The sequence below is a fragment of the Leuresthes tenuis genome, unplaced genomic scaffold (assembly GCF_036924035.1).
Source record: "Leuresthes tenuis unplaced genomic scaffold, fLeuTen1.0.hap1 SCAF_7, whole genome shotgun sequence".
Lineage (NCBI taxonomy): Eukaryota > Metazoa > Chordata > Actinopteri > Atheriniformes > Atherinopsidae > Leuresthes > Leuresthes tenuis.
The window spans coordinates 2573896-2599434 of NW_027325361.1; the positions used below are offsets into that span (position 1 = coordinate 2573896).

The 25539-nt window shown below is 40.3% G+C and overlaps 1 protein-coding gene across 1 annotated transcript in view; it reads left to right on the forward strand.

Moving 5' to 3' along the window:
- Window positions 1-25539, forward strand: part of LOC140311504 (calcium/calmodulin-dependent protein kinase type IV) — a 40277-nt gene that overhangs the window by 1427 nt on the left and 13311 nt on the right. Inside the window, exons 2-5 of the mRNA XM_072388891.1 lie at window positions 4559-4637; window positions 4961-5023; window positions 10480-10562; window positions 12616-12688. Of these exons, the coding sequence (XP_072244992.1) occupies window positions 4559-4637; window positions 4961-5023; window positions 10480-10562; window positions 12616-12688 (298 nt within the window). The remainder of the gene's footprint in view (window positions 1-4558; window positions 4638-4960; window positions 5024-10479; window positions 10563-12615; window positions 12689-25539) is intronic.

Genomic DNA, 25539 nt, shown 5'->3' on the forward strand with positions numbered 1-25539 from the left:
TTAATATATTGTAGCTTTTCGGATTAAAAAAGATTGTTGATAACATTGAATAATTCTGTATTAAAGCATTCGTATTTTTTTTACATTTTTAAAACTATTTTTTTAAATTACAATGACATTAATTTAGCTTTTTTCATTCTTTTATGGATATATTTTAGTGCAGCAGTCTCGGTGGTCGCAGTTCATCGTAATAAATGATTAACAGAATAATTAATAATACAGTAACTGAATAATTTAAATGAGCAGAAAAAAACTGAAGATACTCTCTAATATCAAATATTTTGGTTGTTTTAGCTTGAAATTTAGGTTCGTTATCTCATGAATTATATTTAAAATAACTGATTTAACTGATTTTTTGGGATAATTTACCAGATTTCTTTCTCTTGTCAGAGACTAAACAAGTATTTTTTCGATAGATTTACTGGATTAATTTGTATGCTCTGACAGTTTCTAATATTTTCCACTTGTTCTGCCCTTGATGACATTTCGTTCTGCCATAAACTGTTTATTATGTTTGCCGAACTGATTGCTGACATCAGGCGAGGAGTCGCAGTGTCACCAGAGGCAGAATTATTAGATTTTTGAGAACAAAGTGGAAAAAAAACGTAGAAAAACAAGTGAACCCGACTACAAGTTCAGCCGGAAAACAAACCAAAGGTGAATTAAGGTGATTAACTGAATGTGGCTGAGTTTACAGATACTTTAGCTGCATTTCAGGAGGAAGAATTCAACGGAGAATGGATAGTTAGCCAACAGGAAAGTACTCCATTAAGTGTATTCAGATAGTTCCCTTTCCCTGAGTCAGCTGCAGCCTTTATGAGTCATTAGAGTTAGTTCAGTCCAGTGGTTCCAATCCCAGGATGTGATGAGAGGAGTGAGATGGTTAATGGGACAGAAAAAAGGGAAAACAGAGTTCTGACACATAAATCCGACAGATTGGCTGCTTGAACTGAAACTGAGAACGATCTGAAGAAGAAAAAACTGAAACATGACCAGAACACGTCCTTCACAGCCGTGGAAACTTTAACAATCTGCTGCATTAGTGAGATTTTTATGTGAAGGGAATCATCCAGAGCTTTAATTCTGAATATTCTCATAAGAAATAGTACTTTAAACTGTACTTATACTATATTTGAGTACATTTCACAACTGGAATACATTGTATTTACATTGATTTAACCTATAACATACAATGCAAAGGGCTTAAGTCTCCAACCCTTTCTCTGTATATTTCCATCAAAACAGGAAAAAGGTGTTTTATTAAAATGTGATCAAACATAAACATAGATACAGAATATAAAGTGAATATCTGGTCTGAGCTCCTTTATTCTCCAACTCAGCCTGAACCCTCTGAGACAAGCTTTCTGTCATTTCTTTAAGGAGTCTTCAGGAATAGTTCTCCAGGCTTCTTGAAGGACATCCCAAAGCTCTTCTTTGGATGTGGGCTGCCTTTTGTTCCGTTCTCTGTCAGATGATCCCACACTGCTTCAATAATGTTGAGGTCCGGGCTCTGGGGAGGATTCATCCCTCCATAAGACCTGTTGCCACTGATTTTCAGTCCACTTCTTGTGTCATTTGGCACAGCTCAGCCTTTTCTCCCTGTTTCCCTTCCTTAAGAACGGCTTCTTGACAGCCACCCTTCCATGGAGACCATTTCTGATGAGGCTTGGGCCAACAGTAGATGGATCAGCTGAAGGTCCAGATGCATCTCTCAGGTCCTGTCAGGTCACAGCTGGATTTTTTCCTCTTTCTTAAGGACATCACTTTCAGATCCTGTTCATCTGCTGGAGATAGTTTTTTAGGCCTGACACTTCTTCTTTTGTCCTCCACTTGTCCAGTTTCCTCAAATGTTTTAAGGACACACTGCACACCATGCTGAGATATGCCAAGTTTTCAGCTAATAGCTCTTTGGGAATCACCTTGTTGCTGCAGAAATCCTATTTTCTGTCTGTCAAACTGTGTTTTCTTTGCTGTTTTTCATAGATGCAGCTAAAGAAATGGGAACAAATGATGTGTCTTTGTGACAAAGTGCCTAAAGATCCAGTTTAAAATGGCTTCTTTGCTAAGTTGTCTGTTCTGTGTCGACACAACACTGGTTCATCCCTTGAGTTAGGAGCCTTTTTTCTGCCTGAAGGGTTCAAAGGTCAGAGTTAAGAGGCTTAAATAAAAAAGGACTGGACTGAAAATGAGTGAAAAAGCAGAAAATGTCCAAAGAAAAACTCTGAACTCCAGAAAGCTGCAGAACTGTTGATCAGGACACTTTAAAAGATAACAGGAAAGCGTGGCTGCTTGGAAGTAAAATATTGATTATGCATGTTTGCAGTATTCCTTCTTCACTGTCCTGTGTTTAAAGTGTATTCAGAGCTGTGGTTCACCTGCTCTGTAACACTTCCTGGTCTTTGTTTACATGATGCCGTGTCACGGTGTGTTTGTGCACGTTGTTTGTTTGCATCTCAGTAAACAAAAAGTGGGAAACTGATGCCAACGGCGATATCCAACATGCCACCAGCTCTGTTACCAGGTGTCCTGTTGCCATGGGGACCAACCAGGACCGTCTGTGTGTGGGTGTGTCCTTGCTTTTCAGATGGATCTGTTTCCTCCATCTGTCCCAGCAGAATACCAGACGCCCTCCCTTAAAAACTCCAACACACAAACCCTGGATGTTGTGTTTTTATCACGTCGACGTAACCTCGACCAATCTCAGTCTGACTTTCATTCATCGGGAAGCTAAACCGATGAGTTTCTGCCGCTCCATCCACTCCACACGGTGAAACGTCCATGTGTGCCACACTTAACCTCACAACTCAAATGATGAGCTCGTCAGAGGGTAATTGTGTGTATGTACTGAATAGGAAAGGCTACATGAATATGGAGCTGTTTGTGCAACTGAATGAATGCAGCCAAGGTTAAAATGGGCCAGATAAGTGCGAAGTATTTGCAAATCATTTCAATTCAGTTTCATCTATAAAGCGCCAAATCACAATAAAATGTCACCTCAAGGCACTTCAGGGATGCGATCCAATTAAAGGCAATTAGGATCCAAGTCATATAATACAGTCATAATCTGTCAAATCATCCATTCGTCCATTTTCTATACCCGGTTAATCCAATTCAGGGTCCTGGGTGGGGGGGCTGGAGCCTGTCCCAGCGAGAGGTGGGGATTCCTTATGAGTCCAGTTCATTCAAAACCAATTATCCAGCGAAGGAAACCAACAGATTGCATAGAAACTTCTCAACAACTGAATCCGTAATGTGCACTAGGCGACTGTGGAGAGAAAAAACTCCCTTTTAACAGGAAGAAACCTCCATCAGAACCAGAACCAGGAAGGGTCCATCTGCCTGGACCAGCTGGGGCTGAGAGGACAGGAAAGAGGGGACAACAAGCAGCGTAACACCAGGCCAGAGACACCTGCTGAGAGAGAGAAACACAAGTTAATGACAACAAAGTGTGATCCTGCAAAGTCACTTCAACTTCCACCAATGGAAAGATGGCTGATCTGTTCGGGTGCAAGCAGATGTCTGAAGGGTTAGGTGGTTTAGAACCACCAGGGAGAGTTCCTGCAGTTGAAACCCTCCTGTGGGAACGTTGCTGTGGAAACCCTCTTGTGGGAACCCTGCAATGGGAACCCTCCTGTGGGAACCCTGCAGTAGGAACCCTCCTGTGGGAACCCTCCAGTGGGAACGTTCCTGTGGGAACCCTCTTGTGGGAACACTGCAGTGGGAACCCTGCAGTGGGAACACTGCAGTGGGAACCTTCCTGTGGGAACCCTGCCGTGGGAACACTGTAGTGGGAACCTTCCTGTGGGAACCCTGCCGTGGGAACACTGTAGTGGGAACCTTCCTGTGGGAACCTTCCTGTGGGAACCCTGCAGTGGGAACCCTCCTGTGGGAACCCTGCAGTGGGAACCCTCCTGTGGGAACCCTGCCGTGGGAACACTGCAGTGGGAACCCTCCTGTGGGAACCCTGCAGTGGGAACCCTGCAGCGAGAACCCTCCTGTGGGAACGTTCCTGTGGAAACCCTCCTGTGGGAACCCTGCAGTGGGTACCCTCCTGTGGGAACCTTCCTGTGGAAACCCTCTTGTGGGAACCCTGCAATGGGAACCCTCTTGTGGGAACCCTGCAATGGGAACCCTGCCGTGGGAACACTGCAGTGGGAACCGTCCTGTGGGAACCCTCTTGTGGGAACCCTGCAGTGGGAACCCTGCCGTGGGAACCCTCTTGTGGGAACCCTGCAATGGGAACCCTGCAGTGGGAACCCTGCCGTGGGAACACTGCAGTGGGAACCCTCCTGTGGGAACCCTGCAGTGGGAACCCTCCCGTGGTCCTGTTTTCGTCCACTGTACATACATTTGGGTTTCAGGTAGAACCAGAAATGTTGGCTTGGAGCCTGATTTATAGAATTAAATCACCTGGACGAGTAGCTGAACACTGAATCCCTAATGCCTGTTTACATGAAGTAGATTGTTCCGGTGGAGTCTTTTTCCCTGTATGCCTCACACATGTGGTCTCTGCTGTCCTGGTGGCATTCAGAGGAACTCTGGTTGTTTTCTGTTGCAGAGGAGCGACGTCCATCGTGTATCGCTGTGAGGAGAAACAGACCCAGAAACCGTACGCCGTCAAAGTACTCAAGAAAACGGTCAGTGATCCCACAGGCTGGAGGTATTACTGCCAACAACATACATTTACAAGGTTGAGGTGGTAATGCTCCTACTCTATTATGTTATGTTTGTTATGTTTATGCATTTAGCAGAAGCTTTTTTCCAAAGCGACCTACAAATGAGGATATAACATTACAGCTAACATCAAAGCTATCAATAAGCTACTGTACATAGAATACATACTCTGACGTATATTAATGAATTGATCTGATGCTCAAGTCCTGGTGCCTGATTTAATTGGGACTTTCAGAAGTCTGAGGTGAGAAGAAGTGCGACTCACTGATATTCGCTTCTTCTGCAGATCGACAAGAAGATCGTTCGCACTGAAATCGGAGTCCTGCTGCGTCTTTCTCATCCAAACATCGTAAGTATCCTAATTTTTAAGGAAATTACAGGACATTTTTGAATGTTTCAATCAACCTTTTCTAATAATCTTCAAATGCACATGGATCCACCTTCAGTGTTTGCATGTGCATGAATCTTATCCCACTATTGATCATATTGAGCAGCCGAGGTTTGAATTAACACAGAGTATGTGATCAATAGTAATATATAGTTATGGATTACCAAACCCAGAAGACTAGTCAAGTCATGTGACATACCTGCAGAAGTTCTAGTCCAAGTCTTGTCTTAAGTGTTTAGAGGACAGGTCCAACTCATGCCTCTAGTCCTTAGATGACTATTCAAAGTTGACTCTCAAGTCTGTAGATCTTTTAGACTAGGTCACAGCATGCCTCAAGTCTTTAGAAGAGTAGTTCAAATAAGTTCTCATATTTCTTCCCATAAGTGTTTAAAGAATGAGTCCAAGTCATATCGCTGATCTTTGAATGATTGGTCTAATTTGTCTCTTAAGTCTGAAGAAGTTATGTTCCATGCAATGTCTCAAATGTTTAGAGGTCCAAGTCACATCTCTAGTCCTTAAATTACTATTTCAAGACTAGTCCATCTGATGTACATTGTCAAGTTTTGGGATGACTAGAAGGGTAGCTTTAATCTAGTCGAGATGTGTCTCTAGTCTTTAAACGACTATTCCAAATCATATCTCAAGTCTGTAAATACTCTAGTCCAAGTCATACCTCAACTCTTGAGAAGGCCATGTCAAGCCATGTCTTGAGTGTATGGAGGACTGGTACAAGTAATGTCTAAATGTTTTCTCGCCCAAATCATGTCCAGTGTCTCAGGTCTGTAAAAGTTCTAGTCCAAGTCTTGTCTCAAGTGTTTAGAGTATTGGTCCAAGTCATGTCTTAAGTCTGTTGACAAGACAAGTTTTTGAGCCCTGTTCATTTCTGAAGTGTTTAGACAGATGTTTCGAGTCAGTTCTCTAGTCTGTGAATTACCGTTTTAAGGTGTGTCCAAAGTTTTTAGTCACTTCAAGTCCAAGTCATATCTCAAGTGTATAGATGACTGGTGCACATTGTGTCTCAACTTGTTAGAGGACGAAGTCATGCAACTGGTCTTTATAAAATGTTCCAGATCAAATCTCAAGTGTGTAGATGTTCTAGTCCAAGTCATACCTCAAGTCTTTAGATATCTCTAGTATTTAGAAAACCGTGTTATGCCTCTAGTCCTTGAAATAAATATTCCAAGTCAGATCTCATGTCTCTAGAAGACAAGTTTTTGAATAACTAGAAGTCATGTTGTGTCTCTAGTCTTTAGAAGACTAGTCCAAGTCATGTCTGAAGTGTTTAAAGAGATTGTCCATGTCACCCCTTTCATCTTGAAATAGCTATTCAAAGTTGTGTCCCAAGTCTGTAGAAGTGCTCATCAAAGTCTGTAAAAATTCTATTTCAAGTCATGTCTCAGGTGCTTTTATATGATTATTCAATGTACTTTCTCAAGTCTGTAAATACTCTAGTCCAAGTCATACCTCAGCTCTTGAGAAGGCCATGTCAAGCCATGTCTTGAGTGTATAGAGGACTGGTACAAGTAATGTCTAAATGTCTTCTCGCCCAAATCATGTCCAGTGTCTCAGGTCTGTAAAAGTTCTAGTCCAAGTCTTGTCTCAAGTGTTTAGAGTACTGGTCCGAGTCATGTCTTAAGTCTGTTGACAAGACAAGTTTTTGAGCCCTGTTCATTTCTAAAGTGTTTAGACAGATGTTTCGAGTCAGTTCTCTAGTCTGTGAATTACTGTTTTAAGGTGTGTCCAAAGTTTTTAGTCACTTCAAGTCCAAGTCATATCTCAAGTGTATAGATGACTGGTGCACATTGTCTCTTAACTTGTTAGAGGACGAAGTCATGTAACTGGTCTTTATAAAATGTTCCAGATCAAATCTCAAGTGTGTAGATGTTCTAGTCCAAGTCATACCTCAAGTCTTTAGATATCTCTAGTATTTAGAAAACCGTGTTATGCCTCTAGTCCTTGAAATAAATTTTCCAAGTCAGCTCTCATGTCTCTAGAAGACAAGTTTTTGAATAACTAGAAGTCATGTTGTGTCTCTAGTCTTTAGAAGACTAGTCCAAGTCATGTCTTAAGTGTTTAAAGAGATGATCCATGTGACCCCTTTCATCTTGAAATAACTATTCAAAGTTGTGTCCCAAGTCTGTAGAAGTGCTCATCAAAGTCTGTAAAAATTCTATTTCAAGTCATGTCTCAGGTGCTTTTATATGATTATTCAATGTACTTTCTCAAGTCTGTAAATACTCTAGTCCAAGTCATACCTCAGCTCTTGAGAAGGCCATGTCAAGCCATGTCTTGAGTGTATAGAGGACTGGTACAAGTAATGTCTAAATGTTTTCTCGCCCAAACCATGTCCAGTGTCTCAGGTCTGTAAAAGTTCTAGTCCAAGTCTTGTCTCAAGTGTTTAGAGTATTGGTCCAAGTCATGTCTTAAGTCTGTTGAAGACAAGTTTTTGAGCCCTGTTCATTTCTGAAGTGTTTAGACAGATGTTTCGAGTCAATTCTCTAGTCTGTGAATAACTGTTTTAAGGTGTGTCTAAAGTTTTTAGTCACTTCAAGTCCAAGTCATATCTCAAGTGTATAGATGACTGGTGCACATTGTGTCTCAACTTGTTAGAGGACGAAGTCATGTAACTGGTCTTTATAAAATGTTCCAGATCAAATCTCAAGTGTGTAGATGTTCTAGTCCAAGTCATACCTCAAGTCTTTAGATATCTCTAGTATTTAGAAAACCACGTTATGCCTCTAGTCCTTGAAATAAACTTTCCAAGTCAGCTCTCATGTCTCTAGAAGACAAGTTTTTGAATAACTAGAAGTCATGTTGTGTCTCTAGTCTTTAGAAGACTAGTCCAAGTCATGTCTGAAGTGTTTAAAGAGATGGTCCATGTCACCCCTTTCATCTTGAAATAACTATTTAAAGTTGTGTCCCAGTTGGTCTGTAACAATTCTAGTTCAAGTCATGTCTCAGGTGCTTTTATATGGTTATTCGATGTACTTTCTCAAGTCTGTAGAAGAGTGAATCAAGTCTTGCCTCAAGACTCGTTCGATTTGTGTTTAAAAAAACGTCCCAATGACGCCTCGAGTCTTTAGATGACTAGAACATTAAAAATGAAGATGCAACCATTTAAAGAAGATAAATTCAGTTTGTATCTGCATGTCACAGTGTTTTCCAATCACTGCCCCTGGTTTGATCCTGACTGATCTAATATGACATCGTATTTGCTCTGTCACATGGTATTTAACCTCTAAAAACAGGCCATTCAGCAATATTACATATTCTGAATGAAAATAATCCCTTCAAGCCTAAAAATGTCAGAAATGTAACTCTATCTTTGCCTCATTTAATATGCCAGCATCCATCAATACTTCTTCAGCTCAGCCACTGAAAAACTACTCAATGTTATACAATGACAAGTTCTAAGGTTCCAGGAAGTTAATTCTTCTTGTTCAAACCAGAAACCAATTAAAAAAGTAGAAGATATGCATTTTATGCTTAGAACTGTAAGAGTAATAGATGAAATTACCCATGATGACTCAATAAATCACCTAATAACGAAGGCTAAATGCTAACAAGGCGCTTCCTTCACCTTCATAGGGCTGATTTCTAAGATTTCTCTTCCCATATGGACCCTGGAAATGTTAATCAGTGGTTTCAAAACTCACTGGTATGCTGAAATTTCGAGGCAGAAAAATGCTCAGCTATGGCGTTGACTGCTAAAATAGCTCAAGATATGTATTTTACAACATGAAAAAAAAACCATATGGTCATGCTAACAACCCTCCTGTGGAAACCCTCCTGTGGGATCCTGCAGTGGGAACTCAATGTTATACAATGACAAGTTCTAAGGCTCCAGGAAGTTAATTATTCTTGTTCAAACCAGAAACCAATTAAAAAAGTAGAAGATATGCATTTTATGTTTAGAACTGTAAGAGTAATAGATGAAATTACCCATGATGACTCAATAAATCACCTAATAACGAAGGCTAAATGCTAACAAGGCGCTTCCTTCACCTTCATAGGGCTGATTTCTAAGATTTCTCTTCCCATATGGACCCTGGAAATGTTAATCAGTGGTTTCAAAACTCACTGGTATGCTGAAATTCTGAGGCAGAAAGGCTCAACTATGGCGTTGACTGCTAAAATAGCTCAAGATATGTCTTTTACAACATGAAAAAAAACCCATATGGTCATGCTAACAACCCTCCTGTGGAAACCCTCCTGTGGGATCCTGCAGTGGGAACTCAATGTTATACAATGACAAGTTCTAAGGTTCCAGGAAGTTAATTCTTCTTGTTCAAACCAGAAACCAATTAAAAAAGTAGAAGATATGCATTTTATGTTTAGAACTGTAAGAGTAATAGATGAAATTACCCATGATGACTCAATAAATCACCTAATAACGAAGGCTAAATGCTAACAAGGCGCTTCCTTCACCTTCATAGGGCTGATTTCTAAGATTTCTCTTCCCATATGGACCCTGGAAATGTTAATCAGTGGTTTCAAAACTCAATGATATGCTGAAATTCCGAGGCAGAAAGGCTCAACTATGGCGTTGACTGCTAAAATAGCTCAAGATATGTATTTTACAACATGAAAAAAACACCATATGGTCATGCTAACAAGGAGTTGTTAAGGTTGCTCTGGATTGTTGCCAAGGTGTTGCTTTGTGGTTGCTGTCGAGCTGTGAAGTGTGAGGAGTTATTTCTGGTTCCTGCAGTTACAGTTTCTTCATTTCTCCCATAGTGACTCACAGATGGAGCAAGTCAGTGCAAAAGATTAACAACTATGTTGGCGAATGAGGCTGTAGAGACTTGCATAGGTATTATTTTCAGAGGAGAAATCACTGGGAGAGGTTTTTATTCTATTTTTCATCGTTTTGATTGTCTGCTGGTAGTTTGCTGGGATGATTTTAAGAGTAGTTTAGTGTTCACACCTGTAAACAATGACCAAATGTTTCCCTGAACATTGTTAAGCTTCTCCAATAGAGCTTGTGCCCAAAGCCACCTCAGATTATTGTGATTCTTATGATAAGTGGGGGCAGATAGTCTCTGACATAATGAACTATGCCTCCAGTATTTTTCTCGTTCTAAAATGCACATTTTCCCTGTGAGCCTCTCTTGTTTTTGCATGACTGGCTTTAAATGTGTCAATGCAACCTGAGCTACAGCGGATAAAGTGATATTGAAACTGGCAGATTGATTTCAAGAAGAATCAGCAACAAGTAACTACTGAAGTGGAGCTTTGGTGTGTTCACTGCCGGTATATGATGCCTTTGCACTGCCACTGGCAGGCTTTTAAGGAATTAAAAAGAACCTGTGAAATATGAAGGTAATGCTACCCAACACACGTAATCAAATGCAGAAAAACCCAAATCGAAGATACATTTCATAACTGAGTGACGTCTGTTTTCGTTTGTGGCTCAGATCCAGCTGAAGGAGATCTTCGAGACGGACACCGACATTGCGCTGGTGTTGGAGCTGGTGACCGGCGGAGAGCTGTTTGACCGGTAAGAACTCGCTCAGTTTCGGTGCTGCTGTCTCATGGTTGCGCTGTACTGCCGTTACGCGCCTTGGACCCAGTACGTCCGTCTTCGGCGTTGGTTTTCTTGCCCAAGTTTTCCCTCTCACTAAACGACTTGCCAGCCAAGGCTGAAGAGCATCCCCTACCCTGGTTTGTTTCTCTGAGGTTTTTAATCCTCTTAACATGCATGTTTTTGGTGGGTGGAAGGAAGCCAAAGCACCTGGAGAGAACATGCAAACTCTACACAGAAAGGCCCCAGTCGGGAATCGAACCTGGAACCGTCTTCCTATGAGGTGACGGCAGTGTTGCCAGGTGTACGATAATTATCGTATTTGTACGATAATTTTGCCCTGTGTACGATGTACGATCAATAATCCCAAAAAAGGCCAAAATATACGATAATTTGACCATTCTGTGAATGTCTGGCTGTAATCAGCCTGTTGCAACGGCGTTTCCATTTCCATGTGACAAGTTTCAAGCCAATCATGCTTTTCTACATGCAGTCGTTTGCCTCAGAAGTTCCTAACAGCAGGTGGCCTCCAGGCCTCATGATTTGGCTCGTTAGTTCCCACTCGTCATTGTTTACGGGGACATATGTCAAACTCCGGTCCTTGAGGGCCGCTGTCCTGCAGGTTTTAGATGTTTCCCTGCTTCAACACACCTGATTCAGATTAAATGGATCTCTTCGAAAGATTGTTAAGTTCTGCACAAGTCTGCTAATGATGCATTGATCTGATTCAGGTGCGTTGAAGCAATGAAACATCTAAAACCTGCCGGACAGCGGCCCTCGAGGACCGGAGTTTGACATCCCTGGTTTACGGGGACATTTAGCCTAACGCACCTGCTGATGCAAAGCCGTGAGCCTGTTGGACGCTGTTCAGAGTGACTAAAGTGCATCAATAGATTTGTTATTTTGGTTACGGGTGTACGATAATTTCCCTCAAAATACGATAATTTTATGTCTCCGGTACGATAAAACTACATTTCCCACCTGGCAACACTAGGTGACGGTGCTGACCTCCACCGTGCACCTGCTAAAACAGGGATGTCAAACTCCGGTCCTCGAGGGCCGCTGTCCTGCAGGTTTTAGATGTTTCCCTGCTTCAACACACCTGAATCAGATCAATGCCTCATTAGCTGGTTTGTGCATAATGTAAAAATCTTTTGAAGAGATTCAATTAATCTGAATCAGGTGTGTTGATGCAGGGAAAAATCTAAAACCTGCAGGACAGCGGCCCTCGAGTTTGACATCCCTGTGCTAAAACATGATGCGTTGAGATGAAGAAGAAGTGTTTAATGGCAGGTGTTTCTGTGGCTGATTGAGCTGCACAAGCTGCCATGTGAGGCTACAGGTGTTGTGAGCGGTTGGTTTAGAGGCGAAACTTCCATTTTTAAACACAGGTGTTGCTGTTGTTTCAGCCTTTGTTTTAGTTGCAGAAATATACATGTTTGGTTGAATAAATTCACATGTTTGGCCGCAATTTCAGTGGTTGACTTATTTGCACAGGTATTGCCGTTGCTTTGATGGTCGTTTTTGTGACATAATTTGCTGTTTAAGTTCCAGGTGTGAGGAAATTACTGGTGACATGAAGTGCAAGTGTTTAGTTGCAGCTGTTTCTGAGGTTTGTGTGATTGATTTAGCTGCAGAAACTGCCATGTCAGGTTCGTTTGGTGCCAAAAAGTTCCACTTTTAAACTTTGTTTTAGCTGCAGAAACTGCCATGTCAGGTTCGTTTAGTGGCAAAAAGTTCCACTTTTAAACTCAGGTGTTGCTGTTGTTGCAGCCTTTGTTTTAGCTGCAGAAACTGCCATGTCAGGTTCGTTTGGTGCCAAAAAGTTCCACTTTTAAACTTAGTTTTAGCTGCAGAAACTGCCATGTTTGGTTGAACAGATTGATGGCTGGTTTGGTGATATAATTTGCTGTTTTGCTAAATCTCTCGTGAGCGTAACAAAGAAAACAAACAAAGGTATCAGTATTTAATTGTTTTGTTCTCTGCCTTCGTGTCTTGTCATAATTTTCATCCAGTTTTTGTTTTCCAGGATCGTGGAGCGTGGTTACTACAGCGAGAGGGATGCAGCTCATGTTATCAAACAGATCCTGGAGGCTGTGGCGGTAAGATGCTGCGTTCACTGCCCGATTTCACTCAGACAGGAAATGATCAAACTCAGTTAATCCGGCAGTTCCCTTGGAAAGATTAGTAGCTGACTGATGTAAGGTTATACGTAATAATGTTTGAAACTGTCTCTGTACATTGAGTTGTTTTGAGTGCACAAAACTTAACCAAGTGAGCGAGATATGAAAAATGAGAAAAGATAGCTGCTGAAAAGGTAAAAAAACAGTTGAAATAGCTCAGCAGAATCCTGTTCTATCCAGGCAGAGGCAGGAACTACAGACTCGTAGTTTCCACTCGAGTTTCAGCCTGTTTGGTTGCTGCAGATGATTTAGTTGCTATAATTAGCATGTTTAGTTTCCCAGCTTTGTTGTCGGTTCTGCTGTTGCTCTAGTTGCTGAAGTTGCCAGATTTGGTTGCATATACTGCTTTCATTGTGATTTATTCAGTTGCAGTTTCAGCTGCTTCAGTCCTTGTGGTGGTTGGTTTAGTTGCTGAGGTTTAGCTGCAGTCGTTGCCATATTTAGTTGCCGGTGCTGCTGTTAGCTTGCAGGAGCTGCCATGTTCAGATCCAGTTGCTGCAGTGATTGTTTAAGCTCTTGTAGTTGCCATGTTTAGTTGCATGGTGGCTGGTGTCGGGAACCTTAACCTCAGTTTTCAGGGTTATCAGAATCTAGCTTTGTCCGGGTTTCTGGTTTCGATCGATCAGCTGCTCCATCTCTGCTTACTGTTCAGCTCCACCAAATCTGTTCAGTCTCTGCAGCTTCACACCAAAGCTCTGCTTTAAATTGGCTGTTTTTAGATGTGTTAGGTGCCATAACTCCTGCAGGTCGGCAACTTGTCAGTGTGAGTGTGAAAAAAACACTTCCAGAGGTGTTGAAGCTGGATTTTATGACTTTTAATGTAGCCAGTTTAGCGCTTTTCAGGTTCTTTATGATAAATATCTTTGAGCTGGACACTGATATCCATCTGAGGAAAAAGGATCTGATTATTAACAGCAGTTCTTCCTGCAGATTTATTTCCATGTGTAGGAGTCAGCTCTCCTTCAGCTGATTAGTCACGGTCTCCTGTTTCGAAACAGATTTAATGACACGTTAAAATAGCACAAAATCACATTTCATGGTTAGCATGCGACGGTTAATACAAACCAGGCGTTCACTGATGCGTTTATCCAACACGATGCTGTTCACAGCAGCACAGAGACAGGAACAAATCACTGGAAAAGTCAGAGATATTAATAATTATGAGTTTTAGGGGAGAAGAAGTCTGGTAATAATCACAATAAAAGACTGAGATTCAGTCCAGGTTAATATAACTCGACACACGACTCACTCTAAATATACTTGAGACAGTCCTTTTTGTTGATAAGGACTGAATGTGATGCTTCATGAAGCTTTCTTTGTCCTTTTCTGACCTCACAGTCAGAAATCAAAGCAGCAGCAGAAGATTACGGCTCTGATTTGGTGTTTTTCAAACCAGAACAGGTTTATTTGTGTTACTGGTTCCTAAACCTAACCAGGTAGTGAATGACAGAGCAAACAGTGAATGAACAGGAAGAAATGAAAAAGACTTGAACTCCTGCCAAAGTCCTGCCAGCATGATAACCAGAGAGATATCCAGAGGAGATGATCAGATATACTATAGGGATTATAGTATATCGGACTATTATTATTATAGGGATTATGTATATTCCTGAACTCAAAAGAAATTTCACACATGCATGACATCACTTAGAGGCTCATGTTCACATATTCGTTGTAAATACTCAGTATATTGGTTTTGATGCATTTTTTTATGTCCACATCTGATTGTTACAGATATTTCTGCTGTATTTGATTCTTTTAAAGGTTATTTTAGCAGGATGACAGACTGAGAACCAAGTTGGTGTAAAGACTGATATGTGATCACTTCTAGTTGTGTTTAAATGGATCATTAAACTGCATCGTATCCTCTGCATAGATACAGTCAACGAAGAAAATAAACACCTTTGCTCAGTTATGATTTTGCTAAGCTTTAGCTGTGGGACAGATGGCCTCACATTTGACTCTAGAATACTTTGGTATCCAGAGGAGTTCATGGTGGACTCAATGCCTGCAAGGTGCCCAGGTCCTGTGGCTGCAGAACCAGCCCAGATCATCAGCCCTCCACCACCGTGCTTGACAGCTGGTATGAGGTGTTTGTGCTGATATGCTGTGTTTGGTTTCCTCCAAACGTGCTGCTGTGCATTAGGACCAAACATCTCCACTTTGCTCTGGTCTGTCCAAAGGACATTGTTCCAGAAGTCTTGTGCTTTGTTCAGATGCAGGTTTGCAAACCTAAGCTGTGCTGCCATGTTCTTTTTAGAGAGAAGAGGCTTTCTCCTGCAGCCCTTCCAAACAAGCCATCCTTGTTCAGTCTTTTTCTAACTGTGCTGTCATGACCTTTAACCTTTAACCTGCTAACTGAGGCCTGTAGAGTCTGAGATGTAGCTCTGGGCTTTTTCACCTTGGGGTGACCTTTAACCTTTAGCATGCTAACTGAGGCCTGTAGAGTCTGAGATGTAGCTCTGGGCTTTTTCACCTTGGGGTGACCTTTAACCTTTAACATGCTAACTGAGGCCTGTAGAGTCTGAGATGTAGCTCTGGGCTTCTTCACCTTGGGGTGAACTTGCTGGGACGTCCACTCCTGGGAAGATTGACAGCTGTCCTGAATGTTTTCCACTTGTGAATAATCTTTCTCTCTGTAGAATGATGGACTCCAGATAGTTTGGAAATGGCCTTATAACCCTTCCCAGACTGATGGGCAGCAGCAGCTGCTTCTAAGATCATTGCTGATGTCTTTCCTCCTTGGCATCGTGTTAACACTTCCCCTTTAATTGTGTTCTGATACAGAAAATCTTTTCTGTGACAAAGTGGAAAAAGATCAATAAAATCAGGAAGTAAAGACAAATAAGTGGAAAACTGGGACACACAGCATGACAATCTAAAAAAAAAAAAGGTCAACCCTATAAGAAAGAAACAGTAAATATGTTAGAAAGAGAAACTTGGACAGTTGTTTGTGTTGTTAGTTCAGTTGCAGGTGTTGCTGGCAGCAGAGTCGTTCCACATGTCGGCAGCGACTGCAGCTCTCTTATGTAACAGCAGCTTCCATCCTGCTGCTGAACAGATTAAAACCAGAGGATTAACGAACACACACACAACTGAACACGCACGCTGACCACAGCTGACCTACATTTAACAAGCAGAAAAACATACGCCTGTTTATGTCTGCATGTTTACGTGTGTGTATGTGTTTTATGTGTGTTGGGATTACAGCGAGATTGTATTTGTTGTATCAGATGTGTGTTTGATGTTAATCTGCAGCAGAGAAACATGCAGCCCCTGAACATTACAACATGTTTCCACAGCAGTTTCTCAACATGTGAAGCGTTGTGATGACAGAAGAGATGTTTTATACGTCTGTGATTGGGAAAATTATCGAATTTAGAGATAATTTTTTTTGGTTTTCCTTAAATCTTGGAAACAACACTTTAAAAACGCTGGAATGGAGGCAATAAAAAACAGGGAAAAACTTAGTTTTTCAACATGTGAAGCGTTGGGATGACAGAAGAGATGTTTTATACGTCTGTGATTGGGAAAATGATCGAATTTAGAGATATTTTTTTCAGTTTTCCTTAAATCTTGGAAACAACACTTTAAAAACGCTGGAATGGAGGCAATAAAAAACAGGGAAAAACTTAGTTTTTCAACATGTGAAGCGTTGTGATGACAGAAGAGATGTTTTATATGTCTGTGATTGGGAAAATTATCGAATTTAGAGATATTTTTTTTTAGTTTTCCTTAAATCTTGGAAACAACACTTTAAAAACGCTGGAATGGAGGCAATAAAAAAAACAGGAAAAACTTAGTTTTTCAACATGTGAAGCGTTGTGATGACAGAAGAGATGTTTTATACGTCTGTGATTGGGAAAATGATCGAATTTAGAGATAATTGTTTTGGTTTTCCTTAAATCTTGGAGACAACACTTTAAAAACGCTGGAATGGAGGCAATAAAAAACAGGGAAAAACTTAGTTTTTCAACATGTGAAGCGTCGTGATGACAGAAGAGATGTTTTATATGTCTCTGATTGGGAAAATGATCGAATTTAGAGATAATTTTTTCAGTTTTCATTAAATCTTGGAAACAACACTTTAAAAAAGCTGGAATGGAGGCAATAAAAAACAGGGAAAAACTTAGTTTTTCAACATGTGAAGCGTTGTGATGACAGAAGAGATGTTTTATACGTCTGTGATTGGGAAAATGATCGAATTTAGAGATATTTTTTTTAGTTTTCCTTAAATCTTGGAAACAACACTTTAAAAAAGCTGGAATGGAGGCAATAAAAAACAGGGAAAAACTTAGTTTTTCAACATGTGAAGCGTTGTGATGACAGAAGAGATGTTTTATATGTCTGTGATTGGGAAAATGATCGAATTTAGAGATATTTTTTTCAGTTTTCCTTAAATCTTGGAAACAACACTTTAAAAACGCTGGAATGGAGGCAATAAAAAACAGGGAAAAACTTAGTTTTTCAACATGTGAAGCGTTGTGATGACAGAAGAGATGTTTTATATGTCTGTGATTGGGAAAATGATCGAATTTAGAGATATTTTTTTCAGTTTTCCTTAAATCTTGGAAACAACACTTTAAAAACGCTGGAATGGAGGCAATAAAAAACAGGAAAAACTTAGTTTTTCAACATGTGAAGCGTCGTGATGACAGAAGAGATGTTTTATACGTCTGTGATTGGGAAAATGATCGAATTTAGAGATATTTTTTTTGGTTTTCCTTAAATCTTGGAAACAACACTTTAAAAACGCTGGAATGGAGGCAATAAAAAACGGAAAAACTTAGTTTTTCAACATGTGAAGCGTCGTGATGACAGAAGAGATGTTTTATATGTCTGTGATTGGGAAAATTATCGAATTTAGAGATATTTTTTTTTAGTTTTCCTTAAATCTTGGAAACAACACTTTAAAAACGCTGGAATGGAGGCAATAAAAAAACAGGGAAAAACTTAGTTTTTCAATATGTGAAGCGTTGTGATGACAGAAGAGATGTTTTATACGTCTGTGATTGGGGAAAATGATCGAATTTAGAGACATTTTTTTCAGTTTTCCTTAAATCTTGGAAACAACACTTTAAAAAAGCTGGAATGGAGGCAATAAAAAACAGGGAAAAACTTAGTTTTTCAACATGTGAAGCGTCGTGATGACAGAAGAGATGTTTTATACGTCTGTGATTGGGAAAATGATCGAATTTAGAGATATTTTTTTTTAGTTTTCCTTAAATCTTGGAAACAACACTTTAAAAACGCTGGAATGGAGGCAATAAAAAACAGGGAAAAACTTAGTTTTTCAACATGTGAAGCGTTGTGATGACAGAAGAGATGTTTTATATGTCTGTGATTGGGAAAATGATCGAATTTAGAGATATTTTTTTCAGTTTTCCTTAAATCTTGGAAACAACACTTTAAAAATGGTGGAATGGAGGCAATAAAAAACAGGGAAAAACTTAGTTTTTCAACATGTGAAGCGTTGTGATGACAGAAGAGATGTTTTATATGTCTGTGATTGGGAAAATTATCGAATTTAGAGATATTTTTTTTGGTTTTCCTTAAATCTTGGAAACAACACTTTAAAAACGCTGGAATGGAGGCAATAAAAAACAGGGAAAAACTTAGTTTTTCAACATGTGAAGAGTTGTGATGACAGAAGAGATGTTTTATACGTCTGTGATTGGGAAAATGATCGAATTTAGAGATATTTTTTTCAGTTTTCATTAAATCTTGGAAACAACACTTTAAAAACGCTGGAATGGAGGCAATAAAAAAACAGGAAAAACTTAGTTTTTCAACATGTGAAGCGTTGTGATGACAGAAGAGATGTTTTATACGTCTGTGATTGGGAAAATGATCGAATTTAGAGATATTTTTTTCAGTTTTCCTTAAATCTTGGAAAAAACACTTTAAAAACGCTGGAATGGAGGCAATAAAAAACAGGGAAAAACTTAGTTTTTCAACATGTGAAGCGTTGTGATGACAGAAGAGATGTTTTATACGTCTGTGATTGGGAAAATGATCGAATTTAGAGACATTTTTTTCAGTTTTCCTTAAATCTTGGAAAAAACACTTTAAAAACGCTGGAATGGAGGCAATAAAAAACAGGGAAAAACTTAGTTTTTCAACATGTGAAGCGTTGTGATGACAGAAGAGATGTTTTATATGTCTGTGATTGGGAAAATGATCGAATTTAGAGATATTTTTTTCAGTTTTCCTTAAATCTTGGAAAAAACACTTTAAAAACGCTGGAATGGAGGCAATAAAAAACAGGAAAAACTTAGTTTTTCAACATGTGAAGCGTTGTGATGACAGAAGAGATGTTTTATACGTCTGTGATTGGGAAAATGATCGAATTTAGAGATAATTGTTTTGGTTTTCCTTAAATCTTGGAGACAACACTTTAAAAACGCTGGAATGGAGGCAATAAAAAACAGGAAAAACTTAGTTTTTCAACATGTGAAGCGTTGTGATGACAGAAGAGATGTTTTATACGTCTGTGATTGGGAAAATGATCGAATTTAGAGATATTTTTTTCAGTTTTCCTTAAATCTTGGAAACAACACTTTAAAAACGCTGGAATGGAGGCAATAAAAAACAGGAAAAACTTAGTTTTTCAACATGTGAAGCGTTGTGATGACAGAAGAGATGTTTTATATGTCTGTGATTGGGAAAATGATCGAATTTAGAGATATTTTTTTTGGTTTTCCTTAAATCTTGGAAACAACACTTTAAAAACGCTGGAATGGAGGCAATAAAAAACAGGGAAAAACTTAGTTTTTCAACATGTGAAGCGTTGTGATGACAGAAGAGATGTTTTATACGTCTGTGATTGGGAAAATGATCGAATTTAGAGAATTTTTTTGGTTTTCCTTAAATCTTGGAAACAACACTTTAAAAACGCTGGAATGGAGGCAATAAAAAACAGGGAAAAACTTAGTTTTTCAACATGTGAAGCGTTGTGATGACAGAAGAGATGTTTTATATGTCTGTGATTGGGAAAATGATCGAATTTAGAGATATTTTTTTCAGTTTTCCTTAAATCTTGGAAACAACACTTTAAAAACGCTGGAATGGAGGCAATAAAAAACAGGGAAAAACTTAGTTTTTCAACATGTGAAGCGTTGTGATGACAGAAGAGATGTTTTATATGTCTGTGATTGGGAAAATGATCGAATTTAGAGATATTTTTTTTTAGTTTTCCTTAAATCTTGGAAACAACACTTTAAAAACGCTGGAATGGAGGCAATAAAAAACAGGGAAAAACTTAGTTTTTCAACATGTGAAGCGTTGTGATGACAGAAGAGATGTTTTATATGTCTGTGATTGGGAAAATGATCGAATTTAGAGACATTTTTTTCAGTTTTCCTTAAATCTTGGAAAAAACGCTGGAATGGAGGCAATAAAAAACAGGAAAAACTTAGTTTTTCAACATGTGAAGCGTTGTGATGACAGAAGAGATGTTTTATACGTCTGTGATTGGGGAAAATGATCGAATTTAGAGCTAATTTTTTCAGTTTTCCTTAAATCTTGGAAACAACACTTTAAAAACGCTGGAATGGAGGCAACAAAAAACAGGGAAAAACTTAGTTTTTCAACATGTGAAGCGTCGTGATGACAGAAGAGATGTTTTATACGTCTGTGATTGGGAAAATGATCGAATTTAGAGATAATTTTTTCAGTTTTCCTTAAATCTTGGAAAAAACGCTGGAATGGAGGCAATAAAAAACAGGAAAAACTTAGTTTTTCAACATGTGAAGCGTTGTGATGACAGAAGAGATGTTTTATACGTCTGTGATTGGGAAAATGATCGAATTTAGAGATAATTTTTTTGGTTTTCCTTAAATCTTGGAAACAACACTTTAAAAACGCTGGAATGGAGGCAATAAAAAACAGGGAAAAACTTAGTTTTTCAACATGTGAAGCGTCGTGATGACAGAAGAGATGTTTTATACGTCTGTGATTGGGAAAATGATCGAATTTAGAGATAATTTTTTTGGTTTTCCTTAAATCTTGGAAACAACACTTTAAAAACGCTGGAATGGAGGCAATAAAAAACAGGGAAAAACTTAGTTTTTCAACATGTGAAGCGTTGTGATGACAGAAGAGATGTTTTATACGTCTGTGATTGGGGAAAATGATCGAATTTAGAGCTAATTTTTTCAGTTTTCCTTAAATCTTGGAAACAACACTTTAAAAACGCTGGAATGGAGGCAACAAAAAACAGGGAAAAACTTAGTTTTTCAACATGTGAAGCGTCGTGATGACAGAAGAGATGTTTTATACGTCTGTGATTGGGAAAATGATCGAATTTAGAGATAATTTTTTTGGTTTTCCTTAAATCTTGGAAACAACACTTTAAAAACGCTGGAATGGAGGCAATAAAAAACAGGGAAAAACTTAGTTTTTCAACATGTGAAGCGTCGTGATGACAGAAGAGATGTTTTATACGTCTGTGATTGGGAAAATGATCGAATTTAGAGATAATTTTTTTGGTTTTCCTTAAATCTTGGAAACAACACTTTAAAAACGCTGGAATGGAGGCAATAAAAAACAGGGAAAAACTTAGTTTTTCAACATGTGAAGCGTTGTGATGACAGAAGAGATGTTTTATACGTCTGTGATTGGGGAAAATGATCGAATTTAGAGATATTTTTTTCAGTTTTCCTTAAATCTTGGAAACAACACTTTAAAAACGCTGGAATGGAGGCAACAAAAAAAAAACAGGAATATATCGCAGCTAATTAGGTTAACTGTCACCAGGTCGGTGACATGAGTGAAGGAACCTCTTCTCTGAGTCTGACCTCATTTAAGATTGTCAGGTACCGTCAGGGCCTGAGGACACAGATGCAGGGTCTCTGGGTTCAGAAGGTTTTATTATAATCACACAGGGCACTGCAGGGCGATCTCCTGGCAGCGCAAAACAAAAGTCTATGGAAACCTAACGCGCAATGAAGAAAGATGGCGAACGCAGAGCGAGATGAAGCTGCGTCCCTCTCCATCTGTGATGAGCTGGTTATGGCACAGACGATGCACAACGGCGCATTCTCCATCGCGTTGTTTCTTTCTTTCTGACAACAGTAATATCGTCTCCTTCCACTTCCTGGTGACGATCGCGGGAAAAAATCTGGAGCATGCTCAGAACGCTCGATCCAATCCACTGTCGCCTACGTGCACGTTCAGTGCACGTTTGGATCGAGTTATCTCGGGGTCTTAATTCGATCCGATTCGATTTCTTGTCAGATTAAGGCGTCTCCATGAGCTGAATAACTCAGTCCACATGGAAATGGAGATGCCTTCAGGGTTCACAAAAAAATCCGACAGACTGATTACAACCAGACATTCACAGAATGGTCAAATTATCGTATATTTGGGCTTTTTTTGGGATTATTGATCGTACATCGTACACAGGGCAAAAGTATCGTAGCAAGAAGATCTCTGGTCCCTAAACACATGACGCTTGGCCTCTGATTGACTGCAGGGAACCATAAAATCCAGTTTTCTGACGTGTGGAACGACAGCAGCACAGTTTAAAGACATTATTTCACTAACAAAGTTCCAAATGTGTTCCCATGAATAGTCCTTGGTCGTTCCCCCTGACTTCTCCACCCTGGGGAAGAGGCCATCTGTCAGCACAGAGCTTCACTCTGTTCGCTCCATCCTGCCAAATCCTCCTCAGACCCCTTCAGCTCACCTGAAGGCTTCTCTCTGAATCTCACCTGCTGGAGTTTGTTCTGTCGTATTGTTGCTGTGATGCAGCCTGTCAGGCAGGACGATTCGTTTGAATAGTTAGACTCGAGTCAGACTTTTCACAGTCAGACAAATACACTGAATTTCACATGTTGACCGACGCAGGCTTTCAGGTAAGTGAAGAAAAAGAGAGAATAAGGAGAGAATAAAGTGATGCATCAGGGGCGTTGCTCCTTAAACTCCTACCGGGTCACATCTGTGACCTCTATCCTCCTTTCTCCCCCTTTCTATCCTCCTTTCTCCCCCTCTCTATCCTCCTTTCTCTCATCTCTATCCTCATTTCTCTCATCTCTATCCTCCTTTCTCCCCCTTTCTATCCTCATTTCTCCCCCTCTATCCTCATTTCTCCCCCTCTATCCTCATTTCTCCCCCTTTCTATCCTCCTTTCTACCCATCTCTATCCTCTTTTCTCCCCCTCTCTATCCTCCTTTCTCCCCCTCTCTATCCTCCTTTCTCCCCCTCTATCCTCCTTTCTCCCCCTCTCTATCCTCCTTTCTCCCCCTCTCTATCCTCCTTTCTCCCCCTCTCTATCCTCCTTTCTCCCCCTCTCTATCCTCCTTTCTCCCCCTCTCTATCCTCCTTTCTCCCCCTTTCTATCCTCCTTTCTCCCCCTCTCTATCCTCCTTTCTCCCCCTCTCTATCCTCCTTTCTCCCCCCTCTATCCTCCTTTCTCCCCCTCTCTATCCTCCTCTCCCCCTTTCTATCCTCCTCTCCCCCTTTCTATCCTCCTCTCCCCCTTTCTATCCTCCTCTCCCCCTTTCTATCCTCCTCTCCCCCTTTCTATCCTCCTCTCCCCCTCTATCCTCCTTTCTCTCATCTCTATCCTCCTTTCTCCCCCTCTCTATCCTCCTCTCCCCCTTTCTATCCTCCTCTCCCCCTTTCTATCCTCCTCTCCCCCTTTCTATCCTCTTTTCTCCCCCTCTCTATCTTCCTTTCTCCCCCCTCTGTCCTCTTTTCTCCCCCTTTCTATCCTCCTTTCTCCCTCCTCTATCCTCTTTTCTCCCCTCTCTATCCTCTTTTCTCCCCCTCTCTATCCTCCTCTCCCCCCTCTATCCTCTTTTCTCCCCCCTCTATCCTCTTTTCTCCCCCCCTCTATCCTCCTCTCCCCCCTCTATCCTCTTTTCTCCCCCTTTCTATCCTCTTTTCTCCCCCTTTCTATCCTCTTTTCTCCCCCTTTCTATCCGCTTTTCTCCCCCTTTCTATCCTCTTTTCTCCCCCTTTCTATCCTCTTTTCTCCCCCTTTCTATCCTCTTCCCCCCCCCCTCTATCCTCCTTTCTCCCCCCCTCTATCCTCTTTTCTCCCCCTCTCTATCCTCTTTTCTCCCCCTCTCTATCCTCTTTTCTCCCCCTCTCTATCCTCTTTTCTCCCCCTCTCTATCCTCTTTTCTCCCCCTTTCTATCCTCTTTTCTCCCCCCCTCTATCCTCTTTTCTCCCCCCCTCTATCCTCTTTTCTCCCCCTCTCTGTCCTCTTTTCTCCCCCTCTCTATCCTCCTTTCTCCCCCCTCTATCCTCCTTTCTCCCCCTCTACCTCCCTTTCCTGTGTGCTGTCAGACAAACATGAAAACCAGATCATGTATAATCTAATAATCAGTACAATTGATCCGTATCATTTAATAACATTATTCTAACTTCATACGAGGTCGTTTGGATTAAATCAGTCAGATTTTTTCTTCCTCTCTCACCTGAACCTGGAGGCTTACTTTAAAGAAGCTCTTCTGTGTCCATCCGTGGAAAAAACAAGACTTTGATCCAAAACTTTAACTCATTTTCACTTTTCACATTTAATGAGTCACACAGTAAAGTCCACCTCAGTCAGAATAGCACAATCCATCCACCAGCTCTATCCCAGAGTCTACTGGGATGATGTCATCGACGCCCCCCCCTGCAGCAAAGTTTATTCACTCCGGTAAGAACGTCCATCTTACTCAAAGTCGTCAAAATCTGATAAATATCCTGCCATGTTGCACAAAACTATCAGCAGCAAACTCTGTGTGAAGTTAGCCGACTGTCACAGAGCACGGAGTGAATAAACTGTGCTGCAGGGGGGCGTGTGGATGAAGTGGTCCCAGTAGAGTGCCTGTGTAGAAATCCCTCCGTTAGCTCTCCTATAGCTGCAAGTAGCCACATAACAGCAGCTATGAGCTAACAGAGCTATAGCACACGTTCATTCATTCATTCTTCTTAAAGTATTGGTGAAATAAAGACAGATAATGCCTTATTTAGAGGCTGCATCCTCTAAGCCCCGTTCACTCCGTTATATGGATCTCCAGTTATCTAAATATCTTCCGAAGGACGCCGACTTTCACCAAACTGTTCTCAGTGAGCAGATGAACGTATTTCATGCCAGAAATAAGGTTTAAAAACACCGGAGTTCCCCTTTTAAGGTGCAGGAATGGTCCCAAAAAGGTGCAAACAGCTGTACCTTAACGGTACATTTTTGTACCTTTGTGTTTGAAGCAGTTATTTAGAAATTTAAAAAAACCTCACACACAGTGTTGGTGTGTCCTACTTTTCCTACTTTTAAAAAGTAATTAGTTACAGTTACGAATCACTTCTCCCAAAAAGTAATCGAGTTATTAACTCAGTTACCTCATTGTAAGAGTAATTAGTTACTCAGCAAAGTAACTGTGATGTTATTTTTCATGTTCTGTAATATCTTTAACATCAAAGATGTTTATATTATACTGATTGAAGAATAAAAACGGTATTTTAGCACATTTGGTATTTATTTGAACTCAATAGACTGCAGCCTGCCCTGTGACATGCAAAGAAATAAAAATATGTAAAAAATAAGCAAAATTAACAAAACAAAGGAAAATATGGCCATTAAATAGATTAAAAAACTCTGTAACTGTATTTTCGGCCTACTGAACACTACATTTATAAATGTGGGCTCCGGGTCAGGTTAGCATGTGTTGATGTGAGCTGCTTCATAAGATTTCTTTCCTGCCTTTAATTGAAATGATTGAGAAGTATTTCCAGTTTGAGGACCTTTGAGTTTCCCTGGCTCATCGCCATTGTTGCA